The sequence below is a fragment of the Equus przewalskii genome, chromosome 31 (assembly GCF_037783145.1).
Source record: "Equus przewalskii isolate Varuska chromosome 31, EquPr2, whole genome shotgun sequence".
Classification (NCBI taxonomy): Eukaryota; Metazoa; Chordata; class Mammalia; order Perissodactyla; family Equidae; genus Equus; species Equus przewalskii.
This window is the reverse complement of record NC_091861.1, coordinates 28,308,396-28,328,982: the sequence shown is the minus strand read 5'-3', so window position 1 is coordinate 28,328,982 and position 20,587 is coordinate 28,308,396. Positions and strand designations below refer to the sequence as shown.

The 20,587-nt window shown below is 56.8% G+C and overlaps 1 protein-coding gene across 1 annotated transcript in view; it reads left to right on the top strand.

Moving 5' to 3' along the window:
- The window catches only part of CACNA1S (calcium voltage-gated channel subunit alpha1 S), a 65,930-nt gene that overhangs the window by 22,537 nt on the left and 22,806 nt on the right, over window positions 1-20,587 (top strand). Inside the window, exons 9-22 of the mRNA XM_070602535.1 lie at window positions 623-704; window positions 2,621-2,781; window positions 6,402-6,627; window positions 7,486-7,693; window positions 8,650-8,770; window positions 9,616-9,730; window positions 10,822-10,915; window positions 11,643-11,712; window positions 14,273-14,405; window positions 15,048-15,177; window positions 16,388-16,447; window positions 18,027-18,133; window positions 18,672-18,759; window positions 19,020-19,127. Coding sequence (XP_070458636.1) covers window positions 623-704; window positions 2,621-2,781; window positions 6,402-6,627; window positions 7,486-7,693; window positions 8,650-8,770; window positions 9,616-9,730; window positions 10,822-10,915; window positions 11,643-11,712; window positions 14,273-14,405; window positions 15,048-15,177; window positions 16,388-16,447; window positions 18,027-18,133; window positions 18,672-18,759; window positions 19,020-19,127 — 1,703 coding nt within the window. The remainder of the gene's footprint in view (window positions 1-622; window positions 705-2,620; window positions 2,782-6,401; window positions 6,628-7,485; window positions 7,694-8,649; window positions 8,771-9,615; window positions 9,731-10,821; window positions 10,916-11,642; window positions 11,713-14,272; window positions 14,406-15,047; window positions 15,178-16,387; window positions 16,448-18,026; window positions 18,134-18,671; window positions 18,760-19,019; window positions 19,128-20,587) is intronic.

Genomic DNA, 20,587 nt, shown 5'->3' with positions numbered 1-20,587 from the left:
GGCCCAGGGTGGCGGCCAGCATCCTGCCCACGCCAGAGCTGCCCCCCGGGCGGCTCCCGTGGAGAGCACAGCCTCTCGTAACCTCCTCCTGCAAGACCCGAGGCCCCTCAAGCAGGATTAGCTTTGCATTTTGCAGATAAAACTCAGGTCCTTGCAGGGGGCCGGCCCGGTGGCGTAGCGGTTAAGTTCGGGGACCCAGAGTTCACGGGTTCGGATCCCGGATCCCCCGTGCAGACCTACACACTGCTCATCAAGCCACACTGTGGCAGCGTCCCACACACAAAATAGAGGAAGACTGGCAACAGATGTTAGCTCAGAGCCAATCTTCCTCACCAAAAGGAAAAAAAACTCAAGTCCTTGGTGGATGAGTGACTTGCCTATAGCCTCACACCCAAAATAGTTGGCATCTAGGTGTGCCCAGAGCTCTTCCAGAGGCACAAAGCACTGCACAGCCTGGCCACAACAGCCCCTCCTTGGGGATGTGTGCTCCTGGGCTCGCGGGATCTGGGTCTCAGGGAGGCACAGAGGGATCCGGGCCGTCCCAGGTCGACGGGCCCTTTGCAGGTGCGCCCAGCCCCGGGGGGCCCGGAAGACTGGCCCACCGTCTCTCTCCCATCCCCAGGGAAGCTGTCTTTGGATGAAGGCGGCTCAGACACGGAGAGCCTGTATGAAATCGAGGGCTTGAACAAAATCATCCAGTTCGTGTGAGTATCTCGCGCCTCCCAGGGTCTGCCCAGCCCCGAGCTCCCTGACACACGGGGTGAGACCGCAGCTGCCTTCCCCTCTGTGGCTTTCGAGTCACTTCCCCACCCCTTAGTGCCGTCGGAGGACGCTCGGCAGGTGTCCTGTTGACATATCGCCTAAGGAAGAAACTGGGGGCCTGTGGGGGGCAGCTCAGGTTAGACAGTGGGGGGCTGTGGGTGCTCAGTGCTGGGAACCTCTGCCGGGGAGGGGACGGCGGGCCCGCCATGGGCAGCCCACGAGCTTTGCGGGAAGGGGGGCTGGCGACAAGGGAAAGCACAAGCTCACGCCTTTGTCTCCAGAGGATGGTGTGTTTGGTCGGCTGCTCCCCTCTGCAAATTCCTAGGGAATCGTCATTTTGAAAGATGCAACAATAGAGACACACATCAAAGAAAAGACAGAGGTGCCCACTGCCCTGCAAAGAGGTAACCATGGTAACTGGTTTGCGTCCCTCCCGGACCTCTTCTGGGCTTTCATCTCTCTGAGACAAACACACACACACACACCAGGTTTTTTGTTTTCATTTTGGCTTTTTGCATAATGGGGTCACTTACGTTAACTCCTGTCACTTTGGAGCCTAGAACAGTGCCCAACACCCAGGAGATCCTGCCACGTGTTTGATGCAGACACGAGTGTGATTTACATATTGTCTAGTAACTTACCTATTGAGGGCAACTTCATACATATACACGCGCATCTTTTTTTTTTAAAGATTTTTTTTTAGAGCAGTTCTAGGTTCACAGCAAAATTGAGCAGAAGGTACAGAGATTCCTCACATACTCCCAGCCCCCACTCACGCACAGCCTCCCCGGTTATCAACATCCCCCTCCAGACGGTACATTTGTTACAACTGATGAAGCTACACTGACACGTCATCGTCACCCAGAGTCCATAGTTTACACTGGGGTTCACTCTTTGTGCTGTACGTTCTGGGGGTTTGAGCAAACGTAACATATGACATGTATCCATCATTCTGGCATCATACAGAGTATTTTCATTGCCCTAAACGTCCTCTGTGTTCCACCTATTCATCCCTCCTTCCCCAACCCTGGCAACCACTGATCTTTCTACTGTCTGCATAATTTTGCCTTTTCCAGAATGTCACAGAGTTGGAATCACACAGTATGTAGGCTTTTCACATTGGCTTCCTTCACTTATAATATGCATTTAAATTTCCTCCACGTCTTTTCATGACTTGACAGCTCACACACCTTCTGTTGGCGTATCTTTGGATGTAAAATATTTCACGCTATGGATACACCATAATACATATAATTGATCTTTCCGGTTTATGGCAATACAAAAAAACGCCCAGATTGCTGCAGAGCACGGCTGTGCATCTGTGTGAACGTTTCTGCTGGGCAGATTCCCAGAAATGGAATCGCTGGTTTCACACCCTGGTAAATGCTGCCAGGTTGCTCTCCAGAAAGGTCGCACTGACCGGGAAAGTGCCCTTTCTGCACATCCCACCCACCCACCCCCCATCCCCCCCGCCCCATCCCCAGGTGTTATTCATTTGGTAAAGAATTGCTCATGACGAGCAAAATGTGACATCTGGGTGTCGCTTTAATTAAAACTAAAATGTCCTGAACCGCCGCTCCCCGTGAGGCCCTGAGCTGAGCGTTTTGCTTGCGTTCTCTCTGATGCCCTCTGAGGTTGGCATCGTTATTGTTCTCCTTTGAAAGACGGAGAACTTTCCAGTTAGAGGTAAGATTTTAAATCAGTCTGCTCCATGGCTCACGCTCTTAGCTTGTCTCGTGTGGCTGGAGGGGCAAGTGGGGATCAGACTGAGGATGGCAGTGTCTGAAAGGAAGCGTGGGAAGACGGGAGCCTCCAGTGGGGCCGCTCTTTGCCTCCCTCCTCCTGTCCCCTCCCGCAGCCGACACTGGAGACAATGGAACCGCATCTTGCGCTGGAAGTGCCACGACGTGGTGAAGTCCAGAGTCTTCTATTGGCTGGTCATCCTGGTCGTGGCCCTCAACACCCTGTCCATCGCCTCCGAGCACCACCACCAGCCTCTCTGGTTGACCCACTTGCAAGGTGAGACAGAGCGGAGCGAGGCCAGGAAGAGGGCAGCGGTGGCTGATGCCCTAAGCCGGCCACGGGCACCCCAGGTTTTGCAGAAGAAGTCAATTAGTTATTGACATTGTTTTCTAGAAATTATGGGCTGGTGGTGCTTTCCTCCTCATGGTGTTACCGGGGGCAATAGCAGCAACACATTGCAAAGCTTCCAGGTGCTCTCCCAGGGGTCTGGGTAATTTATTACAATTCCAGATCCCGAACACAAAGATTACCAGTAATTTAGAACTCCCGGCACCCAGGTTCAAATGCTGCTACCAAAACAGCACTCTTTCCCCATTTATCGAGTCCACACTGCATGCAATGTCCAGAAGTCACAGAAGGACAGAGAGAATTTGCGCACTGCTCTTGTCTTCAAGGAGCATCCTTAGCCAGAGAAGGAGAGGGGTGTTCATAAATGATGTTGAGTCAACACGGGGAGGTGATTGAGGTGAAGGTTAGGTGGAGAGGAGGAGATGCTGGAGCTCGTGGGCCTGAGGAACAAGAGGCAAGGGCCAGGCAGCAAAGGGAAAGGGACTTCTGCAGCGGGAACAGCAGGGGCAAAGATGCGAAGAGATGCAGCAGCCTGGTGAATTCGGGGGCCACGGGGACTTCGTATGCAACAAGAGTGGCAGAGGATGTCTTTGCTCATCGAGGGCCTTATAAACTCTAATAAAACACTGGGACTTACACTTGAGGCATGGGAAGCTAGTGAAATATATAATATAATATAATATAATATAATATAATGTAATGTAAATATAAGCTAGACTACAGCATGATGAGACCAGAGTTCGTGAAGGATCAGTCTGGTGGAAGGTAAACCCTCAGCCCGTCCACGTGGTGGATGCTGCCCTGTGTGTGGAGCTCTGGTCTGTGACCAGGAGCAGAAAGAGGAGAGGGGGCCAATTCCAGCAACACGGAGGACCAACTAAATGTCCGCCCCACCACACACCCGTGGCTAGGCTGCCTAAGTCACGATAGTCATACTTCAAAGAAGGAAAAGGAAATCTCTGGGTGCAGAAACAAAGAAGCGACTGAGAGCTCATGAGTTGACTTCTAGGAACATTTTAGACACAGATCTAAACCCGAAAGGGTGGTGGCTGGGATCTTAAAGCCTATGCTGGGGCAGGAGGCAGGGCCCAGGGCCTGCGTGAGGTGGGGACTGGGGATGACCACCTGCACAAAGTCAGGGTCCTGGGAGGGCTCCCTGTGCAAGGGAAGCAAAAGTCTCACGCCCATCAGCTCAGGGAAGGGGCTGGGGAGTTTATCCCTGCCGGAGGCTCTGGGCAAAGAAAAATATCTCAGTGGAAAATTGAAAGCCAGTCTGTGCCTGGTATAGGCAGGGGGTCCAATTGGTAGTGTCCTTCATGGCGTAGGGATCCTAAGCTAAGATAGTAACCTAAACAACTAGTCACAGGCCAGCGCAACCCCTGCAGTGCCCAGCAGAAGCAAACATGAGCCCTCTGTGAGGATGCTTCTCAACTCAAGACAGACAGAATTCCTGCTGGGAAAAGTGTTTCCCGAAGAAGAGCTCACAATCAAACAATTGCAAACCAAATAAGGAACAGGGCCACCCTGAGGAAGAGTTATCAGGCACAACCCCAGGAGCCTGAGAAAATAGAACATCACAAAAGAGACTAGGTCTTAAATGATGAAAGAGACAAAGAAGAAAAAAAATACAAAAGAAGACTGTCTTTTTCTAAGGGAAGGAGACAGGAAACAAAGCTACAGATCAGGTGTATCCACCCATCCACCCATCCATCCACTCACCCATCCACCCATCCACCCATCCATCCATCCACCCATCCACCCATCCACCCATCCACCCATCCATCCACTCACCCATCCACCCATCCACCCATCCACCCATCCACCCATCCATCCACTCACCCATCCACCCATCCACCCATCCACCCATCCATCCATCCATCCATCCATCCATCCATCCACCCATCTATCCATCCATCCATCCACCCATCCACCCATCCACCCATCCACCCATCCATCCATCCACCCATCTATCCATCCATCCATCCATCCATCCATCCACCCATCCATCCATCCATCCATCCATCCATCCACTCACCCATCCACCCATCCACCCATCCACCCATCCACCCACCCATCCACCCATCCACCCATCCACCCATCCACCCATCCATCCACCCATCCATCCACCCATCCATCCGCTCACCCATCCATCCATCCACCCATCCAGCTATCCACCCATCCACCCATCCACCCATCCATCCGCTCACCCATCCATCCATCCACCCATCCACCTATCCACCCATCCGTCCATCCGTCCATCCATCCATCCATCCATTCATTCTTTGCACCCAATCTTCTTGAGAGCTCCTTGAATGTGCATTATCAATGACCAAATGTGCTCACCGAGAGGAGTCAGAGATGAATTTGAGGTTCCTGGTCTATGCAGATAAATGGATGGTAATGTCACCTAACTGAGATGGGGAAGACAGTCATTGACCAAGTATTTTCAGTGGGTGGGGGAAGATGGGCAGCACCCATCAGCTTAGTCTTTGGCATATTGAGTCTGAGGTGGCTTGGAGACATCCCAGTGGAGGTGTCAAGGAGGCAGATGGAAAAATAGGTCTGGAACTTAGCAGACAGCTCTGAATTGAACAGTCAAGATCTGGGAGTCATTGGCAGGGATGGCAGTTGAAGTGTGGTCTTAGATGACATCACCAGGTCACCGGGGCACAGCGTATACTCAAGGATACGGCTCAAGTCCAGCATCCAACAATTAGATAAAGAATGCGTCTTCAGATGCGGCTTAGGAAAAGCTGGAGAAGTAGAGGAATCCAGAAGGAGGTGGAATCACAGAAGCCAAGGAAAGAGAATGTTTGAGAAAGCAAGAGGTTGGTCAACAGTGCCTACTGCTCCTGAGAGGTCAGAAAACACAAGTTGAAATGCCTACTGCATTTGGGCACAGGGAAGTGACTGATGACCCTGAGGGAGTTTGTTGGTGGAGCGATGAGGGGGGACCCAGTTAGGTGTGAGTTGAAGAGCGGATGGGGCAAGGAGCGAAGAAGTGAAGAGGTCAAAGTAGGTAACGCTTCCTGGAATTTTCCCTGTGACAGGACGGGTGGGAGCTACAGGGAAAGTGGGAGAGACTGGGCATTTTAAAGTGGCGATGGGAGAATCCATCTGAAAGGAAGAATTAAATACACAGGAAGAAAAGGGGTCATCGCCAGTGGATTTCCTGAGGTGGGGGTGGGGGAGGCCAAAGCAGGGGTGGACGGACTGGTTTCGATGGGTGGAGGGACCCCTCACTAGCAGGGGACAGGGAGGGGTGCAGAAATGAGGGAGTAGCAGAGCTTACTAAACTTAAGTGAACTTAAAAGTAATAAAACCCCTTCTTGTTATATACAGCATGGTTTCGCTTTTTAGAAATCTAGATTAGCATTCCTTTAGTGGGCAAAATTTTGCCACGTTTTAGTAGGTTTTGAGGATTGAAAAAGAATGATGCCCTGGAAAGGTGGGGAGGGCGTCCTGGGTTGCGGGCTCAGTCCAGGCAAAGGCTCGGAGGCAGGACCGGGAAGGAGAGCGATGCTGAGCGTGCAGGGTCCGCCCCACAGATGTTGCCAACCGGGTGCTGCTGTCCGTCTTCACCATCGAGATGCTGATGAAGATGTACGGGCTGGGCCTACGCCAGTACTTCATGTCCATCTTCAACCGCTTCGACTGTTTTGTGGTGTGCAGCGGCATCCTCGAGATCCTGCTGGTGGAGTCAGGCGCCATGACCCCGCTGGGCATCTCTGTGCTGCGCTGCATCCGGCTTCTCAGGATCTTCAAGATCACCAAGTGAGCGCCGGGCAGCTGGGCCCTGGGGGCGCCAGGGCCCCGGGGGCGCCACGCAGAGAGCCCTGGGCTGGTCTACACCCATCTCATTTCCCGGGGTCTCTACAAGTCCACCTGTGGCCCCTTGTCTAGGCTGTCCCTCCATGCTGTGGAGGCGTCCCACATACAAAAAAAATAGAGGAAGATTGGCACAGATGTTAGCTCAGGGCTAATCTTCTTCAAGCAAAAAAAAAAAAAGAAAGAAAGAAAGAAAAGAAGAAAGAAAGAACCTCCCTCTCTGCAGAGAAATTACTGTCCCCTTCTGACCTCAGTCCTCTCTTCTCTTCCGACCTCTTACCATTGTCCTAGGGCAGGGCAGGGATGGGGGGGCGTGGAAAGGAGGGAGGAAGGAGAAAAAGAAGAGACTAAGGGGAGGGAAGACGGAGGGGAAGGGGAGAGGGAGGGAGAGCATAGGGAAAGGGAGCTGGAAGCAGGAAGGAGACGCAGAGCAGAGGGGTGACGGCGGGCGTGAGGGGAAGGATTTGTGGGGTTGATGGAGCACCCACAGGAGCAGGTACCCCGCTGGGCACAGGGGACCCAGGGCGCGCGAGGGAGAAGCAGTCCTACTCTTGGGGCGACTGTCCTGGTGGTGGGACCAGAGTCAAACATAGTCCCACGGACGAGTGTGAAATGGCGGTTTGAGCTGGCATCCTGAAGGAGGGGGCAGCAGGCCGTCACCGTGACTCCAGCGCCTTCCCGCCCGGGGCAGCCCCTTCCTCCGCCTCCCACCCATCCTGAGCCTTTGCCCCAGGACCACCCAGACCCCACGTACACGGGCGAGAGGGGGTGGCTCCTCCCCAGCCCGTGGCCCGCCTCCCCCAGGTACTGGACGTCGCTGAGCAACCTGGTGGCGTCCCTGCTCAACTCCATCCGCTCCATCGCCTCGCTGCTCCTGCTACTCTTCCTCTTCATCATCATCTTCGCCCTGCTGGGCATGCAGCTCTTCGGCGGCAGGTACGACTTCGAGGACACGGAGGTGCGGCGGAGCAACTTCGACAACTTCCCGCAGGCCCTCATCAGCGTCTTCCAGGTGAGCTGCGCGCGGGTGCCGAGGCCCGCTTCCCGCCCTTCAAGTTCAGGGTGGGCGTCACCTCCTCCAAGGAGCCTTCTCTGATCTGCTGGTTTGAGTGTGATGCCCCTCTCCGGGCTGCCTCATCAGCCCCCGTGCTTCTCTCCGTTGGGATGGTTGCGCGTCTGTCTCCTCCACGCTCCTGAGGCTAGGAGCTGTGCCCAGCTTGTCCTCTTGTCTTCGTCCCTGGTGCCAGCAGAGTGCTGGCCCACAGTAGGGTGGTACTTAATGAGTGCACGGAGCTGGGGCGGGCTGGCAGTGCAGGTGCCTGCTGTCTCTCCCCGGCCAGCCCGTATCTCTCAGCGCAGAGTCAGACAGGGTGGGCTCTCCCTCCCCACGGCTGCAGAAGCCCCCAGGAAACACAAATCATTGCTCATGGCAGAGGCACGGCTCGGCCAATGCTCCCTAGAAGTCAGCCAGGGAGCACGGCTGTGGCTGACCCAGAGACGCTCCCCTCCCTGGGAGCCAGTGCGCATGAGGAACGCCACCTCGTTGCTACCAGTGGGGAAGGGCAGTGTAAACAATCTCTTGGACCCACAGATGGCTTCACCCTCTCTCTCCTCGTTCACTGGGCATCGTGTCTTTGAAGGCACCTGACGTTTCACACTATTTCTGGCGGCTGCAATGGCAGGAGGCCCGGGCGGGTGCTGCACATTGAGCCCAAGCATCAAGAACAGGGCTCAGGGAAGCGGTGACCCCATGGGCCAACTCCTTGGTCCTAGAGAGCCAAGGATAAGATTTTCGATCATTGGAAGAGGTGCAGGGAGCAGAGCAGGGACCTGTCACCCTGGGCCAGGGGCGAGGAGGAAAGGGCTGGGGGGATTGGCAGAGTTGGAGGGGCCTGTGGACGATGTAGTCCCCACAGAAGGCTCTCAAGTCCATCCGTGTCACCCCACCATGGCCCCCTCTCCCTCTAGGTCCTGACAGGTGAGGACTGGAACTCCGTGATGTACAACGGAATCATGGCCTACGGCGGGCCGTCCTACCCCGGCATGTTCGTGTGCATTTATTTCATCATCCTTTTCGTCTGTGGCAACTGTATCCCCTGGGAGCAGGGTGCAGAGAAGAGCTCAGGGAGGGGGGTTGGGAGAGGGGCTTAAAACGGGGGTCACGGTGCCCGCTTGCCAGGCCCCAGGCCCTCTGGACAGAGGGGAGCTCCCAGGCTGATGGGGGAGTGGGAGATAGGACACAGCAAACGGCGAGAGCAGGTCTAGCTGCAGGAGGATTCCTCCCGCCGGGAGGTTAGAGAACCACAGGGCTGACTGGTTACAGGTGGGAAGAATAGTCCCAGAAGGGTGGGTGAGCCTGGGGCAGGTGGGAGGAAGGACAAGGCTGGGAGGAGCAGTGAGGATGGTGGGACGGCCTGGGCCAAAGGTTCGGAGGCAGATGTGGAGGGACCACAGCCAGGCAGACGGAGCCTGGGCAGACGGAGAGATGAGACGAGCAGATGGGAGGTGAGGTGGACGGGGCAGAGAGCGACAGTACCCCCTGCCCCGTGGAATCTGGTATTACGAGTAGGGGGAGGGAGGGGACCCTGCTCCTTGCGCTCCTGTGTGCCCAACGTGATTCTCACTGCAGTGCCTCCCTGGCCCCCTGGCCCAGACTGGGAGCTGAGATGGGTCCTGGCCAGGACGTGGACGGTAGTCAAGGCCTCAGTGGATTCAGGCCCCATCGCGGGTGCCCTCTGCAGGCAGGTCTCCCTGAGGATGCTCGTCCGTGTCCCTGGGCCCACGCCCTCCCACAGGGTGACCTTGGCAAGAGGGATTCCAATGACCCCACCAAGGGGGCAGGTTAAGTCCTGCCAACACGCGGGCAGGGTGGGACTCCGGCCCTGGAGGGTTCCTTCTCCCACGAGCCAAGGCTCCTTAGCTGGCCGCCCCCAGACATCCTGCTCAATGTCTTCCTGGCCATCGCCGTGGACAACCTGGCCGAGGCGGAGAGCCTGACTTCTGCCCAGAAGGCCAAGGCGGAGGAGAAAAAACGCAGGAAGATGTCCAAGTGAGTGCTGTGTCCTCGGCAGGGAGGGACCCGGACGCTCCGCCAGGCGGTGGCCTCCCATCTCTGGGCAGGAGGCTCCCTGGAGCCTGAGGGACAGGGTCTGAGCCACCCAGAGGGCAGATTTCTGCAGCCAGCAGGTCCAGGTGTGGCTGAAGTCCTATGAGGTGTCTCTAGAGGGGGGTGGCTAGAGGCAAGTCAACCACCAGACAGGCCTCAGGCCATGTGACGGCAGAGCTGGGCAGGGCGGGCTCGGGTACCCTGATGAGGGGTCCGGGAACTCTCCCAGACCCGCCACAGAGTCCCTGTGCTTCTTGGAGGGAGGCCTCTCCCCTTGCAGGGCCTCAGGCATCCCATCTGTGAAGTGGCCTTTACGATTCTCTCCATCCACGCCTGTCATTGGCCTCTCTGTAGCCTGGGGCCTCCTCTGGGGGTAGAAGCAGGACTGGTCTTCCGGACGGTGTTTCTCCAACTCTAGCTAACTGCAGACGAGTCCCTGGGGATCTTGTTAAAATGCTGACCCTGATGCTGGCAGTCGGGCATGGGGTCGAGGTCCTGCATTTCTAACCAGCTCCAGGAGGTGCCAAGGCTGCTGGCTGGAGCACCACCTTGAGTGGTTCCAGACAAGGGCCGCCCGCCTTCAATGCCTGTGCCCACTGGAACGGCCTGCCCATTCCTGGTGGAGGCAGGATGGGAAGAGAAAGGGAGAGAGACCAGACATTTCCAAAGAGTTGAGCCCCATCTTGGACCAAACCATGCTCCCACTTGTGGCGTCTTCATGACCCAGGTGCAAAGCCCCTTTCCACCCATCACCAGTCAAGGGACATCGAGTGTGGCTGGCCAGTGAGCCACACATCGCCACGGCCCCAAGCTGGGCCTCATGCCCTCTGGTTGCAGAGGAAGGACTTGCCCGGGGCCCACGGCCCCCTCCATTTGGTGGCCTACACTGCTCGCTCCTCCACAGAGCACCCTGGGCCCTCGGCACGGGATCCCCCCGAGGGTGTCGGCAGGCTGAGCAGATCTCCGAGAACTTTCTAGTTGGGCTTCCACTTTGGGTTTTCTTGGTTTATCAACCCAGGGGTCTCCCAACCCAGGGGTCTCCCAGACAAGTCGGAGGAGGAGAAGTCAGTGATGGCCAAGAAGCTGGAACAGAAACCCAAGGGCGAGGGCATCCCCACCACCGCCAAGGTGAGACTTTCCTGTCAGGTATTTTCAGAGGGAGGATGGGGAAGGGACTCCGAACGTCCCCTGGCTCAGCCCTGCACCTAGGCTGCTGGGGGGCTGGGCTGGGAGCAAGGACAGTGGCTCTCGGCCTGGTTATCAGCCAGGTGCTGGCTGGCATCACCCTCCACTCGCTGAGGGGAGCCAATGGCTACAGCTCCTGCAGTGGGTCCTGGTACTGAGAGGCAAAGATGCCCCAACTGGGAACCAGATTTCCTCAGAGTTCCAGCTTCCTACCCAGTCAAGTTGTTCCCCCCCGACCCACCCCACCACGTGACGCGCCCTTGCTCCATTGAGAAGCCCAGGCTGGCTTCCCCCCATTCCCAGCCTCGCTTGTCCCAGACTGGCTCTGCTCAGCCTTCCTGGAGGCAGAGGGAGCGGCGCTCAAAGGGTCAGAGAACTGGGCGTGGGGCTCCCGGCCTGGGGGGCTCAGCTCTTCTGGAGAGATAAGCAGGGGTGTAGCACACAGGCTCAGACGGGCTGGGGTCCTGGCTTTGCCACGTGGTAGCAACCTGTCCGACATTTCTGAGCTCGGCTTCTCATCTGTAAAAGGGGAATGATCCTCTTCCCTATCCTTCCGGCTGGAGGGACGATCACAAGAGCCGAAACCTACGCTGGCCTCCAGTAAATGTCCAGTAAGTGGAAACCACAGCTTTTCTCTTCCTCATCGTCTTCACTGTGTTCCTTCCTCCAGCTGAAAGTCGATGAGTTTGAATCTAATGTCAACGAGGTGAAGGATCCCTACCCCTCGGCTGACTTCCCAGGTGAGCCTCCCGGGATTATGGGGGCTGCTGGGGTGATTTCTCCCCACCCACCATCTCCTGTGTGTCCCCCGCCTGGACCCCTCCACGAAGGGACCAGGACACAGAGACACCCCACTGCACCTCGTCATGCAAGTAAGCTACCTGCCAGCCGGCCTCTCCCTCCAACATGCACGATAGAAACATCCACACATTCTATTTTCATCAAATCCAGCAAGTATTTGTTGAGTGCCAGCTCCGAGCTTCAGTGCTGAGGACCGTTTTCAAGGAGCACAGAGACTCGTGGGTCCACGAGACTTGCATTCCACCCACACAGAGCGGATAGAGATGAACGTGCATCCAACCACGTGGTGCAAGAGATGGGCAGGGTCCTCTCCATCCAGTGTCCAGCAGGGCTGGGGGCCAGACTGAGACAGGGATAAACAGAACCGTGACTTGCATTGTGGGAAAATCTGGATGGAGACAAGGGCAGCGTGGGAGGGAGGATGGATAAGACACAGCCATGGATAAATAACACACATCTCGTAAATGCAAATGACCAGTGGCTGCTGCAGAAACCCCTTTCTTCTGTACCCAGGAGGGCACACATGGAGGGAGCAGAGCCCACTGGGCTCACGCTCAAAGGCTGCCTGGAAGAGCCCCCGTGCCCCAGAGCTCTGGGGTCTCTCTTAGCTCATCACGGGTCCTCGGGAGCGCTGGGTCACGGGTGCGAGGCCACGTCTATCTGTGGAATCAGCCAGTTAGCATCCGTTTGTCCCAGTGGCTGTAAGCTCTTGGGGCACTTTCTGTGCTCCAAATGGCACAGTGTTAGCCCAGAGGGGGCTCGATTGAATGAATGAATGAATGAATGAATACACAAAAGGATTTTGCAAAGCGAGGTGTGGGGAGAATGGAGCTGGTATAGATAAGACTAATAATACTGCTTCCAATTCCTGTAGAGATGGATGTTTGGGATTTAGAATGATTCATCTGAGATGTTTCAACTAATGACTACCACCTAGCAGACGGAGTGGCTGATGCCCAGGTGGGAGGGTGGCAGATCCAGGAAATCCACGGTGGGAGGAAGGGGAAGGGACTGGAAGAAGTGGGGGCGGGTGGAGGGTAGGGAGGATGTGGGGATGTGGGGTGGGCAGTTGGAAGAGATTTCTTACCAAGGCAGTTGAGTACGTTTATCCTGCTTCTTTCCAAAAAGAATGTGCAACGGCTGACAACATAGGATAAGTACAAGGAAATTAACAAAGTGGGCACAGACAGAGGAAATCAGAATTATGGGGGAAAAAGAAAGCAAATATGCTAAGTTTAAGAATTAACAGTCTCAGGGCCGGCCCGGTGGTGCAGCCGTTAAGTTCACACGTTCTGCTCTGGTAGCCTGGAGTTCGTCGGTTCAGATCCCGGGCACAGACATACACACCGCTTACCAAGCCATGCTGTGGCAGGCATCCCACATATAAAGTAGAGGAAGATGGGCACTGATGTTAGCTCAGGGCCAATCTTCCTCAAAAAAAAAAAAAAAAAAAAAAAGAATAAGAAGGAACAGTCTCTGTGATTAAGCCTAAGCTGTGCCTCTGGGGTCCTTGGCAGCTGGGACAAGGTGAGACGTGTCATCTTAGGACACTCATTGTGAGGAAGAAGAAACGGGGTCTCTGGTGGAGCTGAGAACCTGTGCAGGCTGCCAGGATGGAGAGAGCAGAATCCAGTGGCCCTGGGCTTCCCTGAGGGACTCTGCCCGGGGGTGGCAGGGGTACGGAGGAGGTGGCTGAGGGTTCAGGGAACCAAGGGACTGAGCAAGAGTTGCAAGATGAGGGGCACCCCAGCTTTTGACAGTGCCCCCTGGTCTGATCGCTGGATCCCCCCGCTGGAGCTGAGGACCTCCAGCACTCAGCTCCCTGTGTGAGGCCATGAGACCCAGCAAATGAGCCTGGAGGGTGGGTCCCTCTCTTCCTCCTCTCCCCTCTCCCACCCCAGGATCGGCCTCGGGACTGGGGACTGGCTGGAGCTCAAGAAATATTGACTATTTTTTCATGCTGGCGGTTCCTCCCTGAAATGCTATTTTTAGAATCCTAGCCCAGGAGAGGACCTAAACCTCCATTTATTTCAATGAGCCTCCGCCCCTCATCAATTTCACAAACTGGGAAGCTGGAGCTCAGGAAGGACAGAGACTCTCCCAGCACGCACAGCAAGTCAGGGGCCGAGCCAGGACCAGAATCCAGGTCTCATCGAAGCAGGGTCCCCCGTCCCTCAGCCGTTTGTGAGCATTTGAGATGGTGTGAGTCCAGCCCCGAGACAGAAGATGCAACAGCGAGGCTCCTTGGCCTTGCTCCTGGCCCCACATCTGGAAGGTTCTGGGCCTGCCTCACTTATTCCTGGCGGTTCAAACCCGCTTGCTGCGGGGAAAGGGAGATGCCTGGGCTGGACTCTGCTGACATCCTCGTGTCCTGCACAGGCCTGTGCCACCTTTGCTTGCCTGCTGCTGGGGTTCATGGTTGGGTTCAGAGCACAGAACCTGGGGGAGCAGTAAAGGATGGAAAGATGCCCCTGATTTCTCTCTCTCCCCTCCCCACAGGGGATGATGAAGAAGATGAGCCCGAGATCCCAGTGAGCCCCCGACCACGCCCCCTGGCTGAGCTGCAGCTGAAGGAGAAGGCAGTGCCCATTCCAGAAGCCAGCTCCTTCTTCATCTTCAGCCCCACCAACAAGTGGGTGGTCCCTTGGCTGCTGTGCAGGGTGATTGACGGGGCTCTCAGAGAGGGCTGCCTCCTTCTCCCGATTCTCTGGGCCTATAATTACACCATGAGAAACTCATTCCTTTAGCTAAAGATCTTGCGCCCTGTTTAAAATGCTAGTATCTCTGGGACGAGCAATGCTTTAAACCGTATCAGTTCCTTACACCTAGAGGGATTGTGGACATTGGTTCCTCTCCAAGAGCAATTTTAGACAGGACAAGGGGGTGGGAGCCGCGGGAAGCTGTAGTTCTCATTGGCTTCACGATTTTACCGTTAAATATACTTACACTACAGTCTCCATGGAGTTTCATCCATCTGCCTCATGGATGGAGACCAGCCTGCCCCGTTCTTTGGGTGGGAAAGCCATGGGGTGGCGGTGGAGTGTTGGGGGAGGAGCAGGTGGTTGGAGGGTCTTGGTTGGGAGGTGGGACTAAGGCTGATGGAAGAGAGTGAGCGGCAGGGCCCCTGCGTGTCCAGCCAGAGGACCACCCAGAAGCAGGCTATCCTTTCCCACTGCCCTGGGAGGGAGGGATCCAGTGTCACTCTGCAGGACAGAGGCTGGTGAGGCCTGAGCGCCCAGTAGCTCACGGCTCCCCACCCCTCCTCCAACCGCAGGATCCGTGTCTTTTGTCATCGCATCGTCAATGCCACCTGGTTCACCAACTTCATCCTGCTCTTCATTCTGCTCAGCAGTGCTGCGCTGGCTGCTGAGGACCCCATCCGGGCCGAGTCTGTGAGAAATCAGGTGATGGCAGGCCCGCACCCTCTGCCAGATCAACACCCCTCTCTACTCCAGGCCTAGGCCGCCTGCACACCTCACTCTGGTGCTTAGAATTCAGCTATCTCCTCTATGTGGCTGTAAGCATCAGAGTTTCTTAGAGTTTAAATCCTTGAAGAGCCAAGACTGCCCAATCCACTCCTTCTGAACAGTGTTGTCACAGCACATGGCGCAGACGGGCTCTTGTTGCCGGGTTTTAATGAGAACGGTGATGGTTATGATGGTGGCAGTGGTGGTAATGGTGATGATGGTGGTGGTAATGGTGATGATGGTGGTGGTGGTGATGGCAATGATGGTGTTGGTGGTGATGATGATGGTGGTGGCGATGGTGGTGGTGACAGTAGTGGTGGTGATGGTGATGATGGTGATGATAGTGATGGTGATGTTGATGATGATGGTGGTGATGGTGATGGTGGTGAGGGTGATAGTGTTGATGGTGATGGTAGTGATGGTGATGGTGATGATGGTGATGGTGGTGATGGTGATGGTGGTGATGGTGATGGTAGTGATGGTGATGGTGGTAATGGTGATGGTTGTGATAGTGATGGTGATGGTGGTGATGGTGATGGTAGTGATGGTGATGGTGGTGATGGTGATGGTTGTGATAGTGATGGTGATGGTAGTGATGGTGATGGTGGTGATGGTGATGGTAGTGATGGTGATGGTGATGGTAGTGATGGTGATGGTGGTGATGGTGATGGTAGTGATGGTGATGGTGGTAATGGTGATGGTTGTGATAGTGATGGTGATGGTGGTGATGGTGATGGTAGTGATGGTGATGGTGGTAATGGTGATGGTTGTGATAGTGATGGTGATGGTGGTGATGGAGATGGTAGTGATGGTGATGGTGATGGTAGTGATGGTGATGTTGATGATAGTGATGATGATGTTGATGATGATAGTGGTGGTGATGGTGATAGTGTTGATGGTGATGGTAGTGACGGTGATGGTGGTAATGGTGATGGTTGTGATAGTGATGGTGATGGTGGTGATGGTTGTGATAGTGATGGTGATGGTGGTAATGGTGATGGTTGTGATAGTGATGGTGATGGTGGTGATGGTGATGGTAGTGATGGTGATGGTGATGGTGATGGTAATGATGATGGTGATGAAGACAATGATATCATTGTTTCCCCCTTCCTCTCACTGACTTCTCTCTCCCCTGCCCTGTCACCAGATCCTTGGGTATTTTGACATCGCGTTCACTTCTGTCTTCACTGTGGAGATTGTCCTCAAGGTGAGTGAAGGCCTCGGGACAGCCTGGGCGAGGGGTGTCTCTGGGCCAGGGAACCAGACCTGATGTGGCTCTAAGTTACGCACGCTGCACTCACTCAGGGGCTGGGTTGCAGGGATGGGGACAAAGCGAGAAGAAGGCAGAGAGCAGCAGGGAAAGACTCACAGCTCCCAGACGACCAGATGGGGTGTCAGCTCATAAGCTGCAGCGAGCGGGCGAGCAGGTGGCTGGGTGGAGACGTGAAGGACAGCAAGCCTGCCACCTGCGCACCACTCGCCAGAGCACGGTCCATGTCTGTGAGGCCTTGGGCATTTTCCTTCCATGTTGGAGGCACAGTTGGCCCAAGAGTAGACCCGGGGAGCTGTGATTTACTCTTAGACCTTTGTTACCGACGGCTCAAAGGCCCCTCCCTCCTGGAGTCCCCAGAGAAGCGACTGTTGTCCTGGGTTGATAGCTCTGCCCTATGGTGCCTCCCACTCCCTGTCTACAGCCTCTCACTGCTCTCCTGTTCTCAAGGTGGACCTGCTGCATTCACACCATCACAGTGGAGGGACTGGGGGCAAAGGGGGGACCCATCTGTGACTGAGACCCAGTTGCCCAGCTTCATTCTTCCTCACGAACAAGGAGGGGAGGGGGAGCCGTGCGGGAGGAGCAGGCCCAGAGCAGGCTGCAGCACAAAATCAGGCCGGCCCCTTATTTCAGAGCCCCGACTACTAAAGGAGTTTAGCGGAGGGAGGTGGTGGCTTCCCTGAGTCCAGGAGGACTTCCTGAGGTGGTGGCATTCGAGCTAGACCTGGACGTTAGACAGGACTTCATCAGGGAGGGACAGCAGAGGCAGTGCAGGCCATCAGAGCGATGGCAAATGTGTTGTAAAGAGACGTTTGGGACACGCTCAGAGAGGGGACAGTGGCCCCTCTGGCTGGGATACAGCACTCGTATGGGGAGGCCTGCCTTCTGAGGCTGGGAAGGTGGGCTGAGATGAAATCACCTTGAACGCCAGGAAAGGCTTCAGCCCCATCAGCCTTTAAGAGCATCATGTGTTTGTGCAAAGGGCCTGGGAGACGATGAGAGACGATAGGGAAGAAGCCGAGAGGTGAGAGACGGGGACGCAGGAGGCAGAGGGGGTGGGGGCCTGGTGAAGATCTCAGGCCCTTGAGGGGCGCCCAGCCTGACTCAGCCATCCTTAGGACGGAGGTGACTTCCAAAGACGCTTTCCAGGGAGGAGGCGGGGCAGGATTTTATCAGGTCCCCCGGGGATGCAGGAGGGCCTGGGCTCCCGTGCTCTGTGGCTCCGCGGGGAAGAGGACCGGGGCTCCCTATGGCCTCTGACCAAAGAGACGGGCTCAGAGAGCGACGGCTGGCATAAGAGGTCCCCACGCTTCCAGAACTGACAGCAGAGAGCTGGGGGAGCCCTAGGACACGGCCAGGAGGGGAGTGAAGGAGAGAGAGCTTCCGGCCACTGCTGGCCTCCACGCTTGCTCTCCGGGAGCGGACGGAGGCGAATCTCCCCTCCACGAGCTCTTCTTTGCAGGACAGGCCTGCTCCCAAGCTCCTCCCACCCAGGTTGCTCCTCTCTCCCCAGATGACCACCTACGGCGCCTTCCTGCACAAGGGCTCCTTCTGCCGCAACTACTTCAACATCCTGGACCTGGTGGTGGTGGCTGTCTCCCTCATCTCCATGGGACTTGAGTGAGCAGTGGCAGGGGCTGGCCCGGGCATGGACCCCCCCCGCTTGGCTCCATCCCAGGGCTTCAGAGCAGGAGGCCCACCCGTTGTTCGTTGGTGGGCGCCAAGCCGCAAGGGGAGGGTTTCTCAGGGCCACTGATGAGGGTCCCCTGGGGTCATCACCTACAGGGCGGAAGAGACAGTGCTAAGTGGGCACAGCTGTGTGCTGGGGACGAGCAGGGAGGGCAGAGAGAAGGCAGGCGGTCCCCCAGCTGCCCTGCGGGGAGCACAGCCCCTGCCTTGGGGTCGCTCTCCGAGGGATGGGAGAGGCAGCCCGTAGCCGTGGTAGAGAAATCCCTTGTGGTGCTGATGGTGCACCACAGAGAGAACTGGCCCCGTGAGCAGGGGCAGCTGATCCTGGAGTCTGACATACCCGGCTTCCGGGGAGGGTGGGGGAAGATGGCGGTGTTTTCAGGCAGAGAGCCGGCAGGTGTGGGGGCTGGAGCAGGAGGCAGGTGTGGGAGCTGGAGCAGCCGCCCTTGGTCCCCTGCTACCTCCCCAGGTCCAGCGCCATCTCGGTGGTGAAAATCCTTAGGGTGCTGAGGGTGCTACGACCTCTCCGAGCCATCAACCGAGCCAAAGGGCTGAAGGTGAGAGGCCTGGGCAGGACCCCCAAGAGGAGGAGAGGGGCTGCATGGGCCGGACCCCAGGAACCTGAGCCCGCCTTTGCTGGGGCGCCCGTCTCGTCCCCTTTGCCAAACAGGAATGAGGATGGGGCTGGGCAGTACCATCTCGCCCCGCCCCTGAGCCCCTCCGCCTCCGGCGAGCTGGGGCCAGCCAGCCTTGCACCCCCGGGCCCCCGTCAGTGGGGTAGCGAGGGGGCACGGTGCCAACCCGCCTCCCTCCCCAGCACGTGGTGCAGTGCGTGTTCGTGGCCATCCGCACCATCGGGAACATCGTGCTGGTCACCACGCTCCTGCAGTTCATGTTTGCCTGCATCGGCGTCCAGCTCTTCAAGGTGAGCCTCGCCTGCCCCACGGCCTCCCCTCCGTCCCCAGCGCTGCGGCCGGCTCTCAGGCCAAGGCGAGAGCCGGTCCACTCCCCCTCTAAGCAAAGGGAGCCCCGAACCGTGAAATCAGACATCTTGGACTGCACAGTCTTGAGGCTAAGCTCTCTCGAGTCTGGATGCAATCTGCTCGGTTTCCCTCCATGGCCCCTGTGGCCCGCCGGCCGCCGTCGCCGTTGTAGCTGCCGTCTTCCCAGCTCTCCGTGAGGATGAGGGCCCCACAGCCACCCCTCCTGGTTTTCAGCCTTGGTCCCCCCTTCCATCCTGCCAGCATGTCTAGAACATGCTCCCCACCCAACCCCATCTTCAGCTGGGCCTCTGCGCCCCACGCTCCCGGCTGGTGGGTCTGGCATCGTTCATCTCCCCCAGGAGCTGCTGAGGGTGGGTGTCCATCCTTTCGCATCAGGGAGCCGACCTCCCTCTCTTCTCACTTTCCTGGGAGAACCCGGCTGCTCAGTCCCTCTCTGGGAACCAGCCCTACGAGGGTGTGCCTCCCTCCAAGCCGATTCCTGGATGCCTCTGGCTTTCAGACCATCACCAGGACAGGGAAGTTGATACCTGAGAACACCCTGCCTGCTCTCATGACCCAACCTGCTCCTGCCCCCAGAGCGCAGTCTTTTAAAATTGCAGCTATCTAATCTCAGTCCAACTTAGACATGCAGTGACATCATCATACAGTCATTCGTTCATTCAACAAACATTTACGGAGGCTTTTTCTGGGCCAGGGCCTCTGCTGGGGCTGAGAGGGTTGTGAAGCAAACCCCACAAGTCCTTCCCTGTAGGCTGGGAGCAGGTTTTGGGGAGAGCAGTCAGGGTGGGGGTCCCAGAGGACCTTTGAGGGGTGGGTCCTGTTGGTCACTGTCCTGGGGGGCAGGAAGGGCACCAGCTAGAGAATGGCATCTAGACCCAAGATAGCTCAGCCTCAAAACCTAGTGCTCAGCGATCTGCTCACGGCCTCCTCTTTCTCCTCCTCCTCCAGCCAAGGGCTGCCCCAACCTGCGCCCCCAGCCTCCTCCTCTGCCAGGCGGGGGGCCCTGGGATCCCCTCAGGGCAGTCTGTGTCCGCCTTGTCCCTCACCCTGGCACCCCCCTCCCCCCCCGCCAGGGCCCGTCCCAGAGGAGGCCCACAAGACCCGCCCCTGGAGGGGATGAGCAGCTGCCCATCCATTCCTGCTGTTCCACGCCCCTCCAGCCCCCAGCTCCCCCTGTGCTTTGTCCAAAGACCCCCCATTCCCGCCACCTAGGCCAGAGTCCAACCTCAGCAGCAAGTGGCATTTCACGTCACTTTTCACAAGTGGCACCTTGTCACCTGCATTCCATGTGACGTCCAGACTTTTGACTCTGCTTTCCACATCAAGCTGGGTACTTGGTCTCAAGGCTGCAGAAACCTGCCCGGAGGCAGCTGTGTCCCCT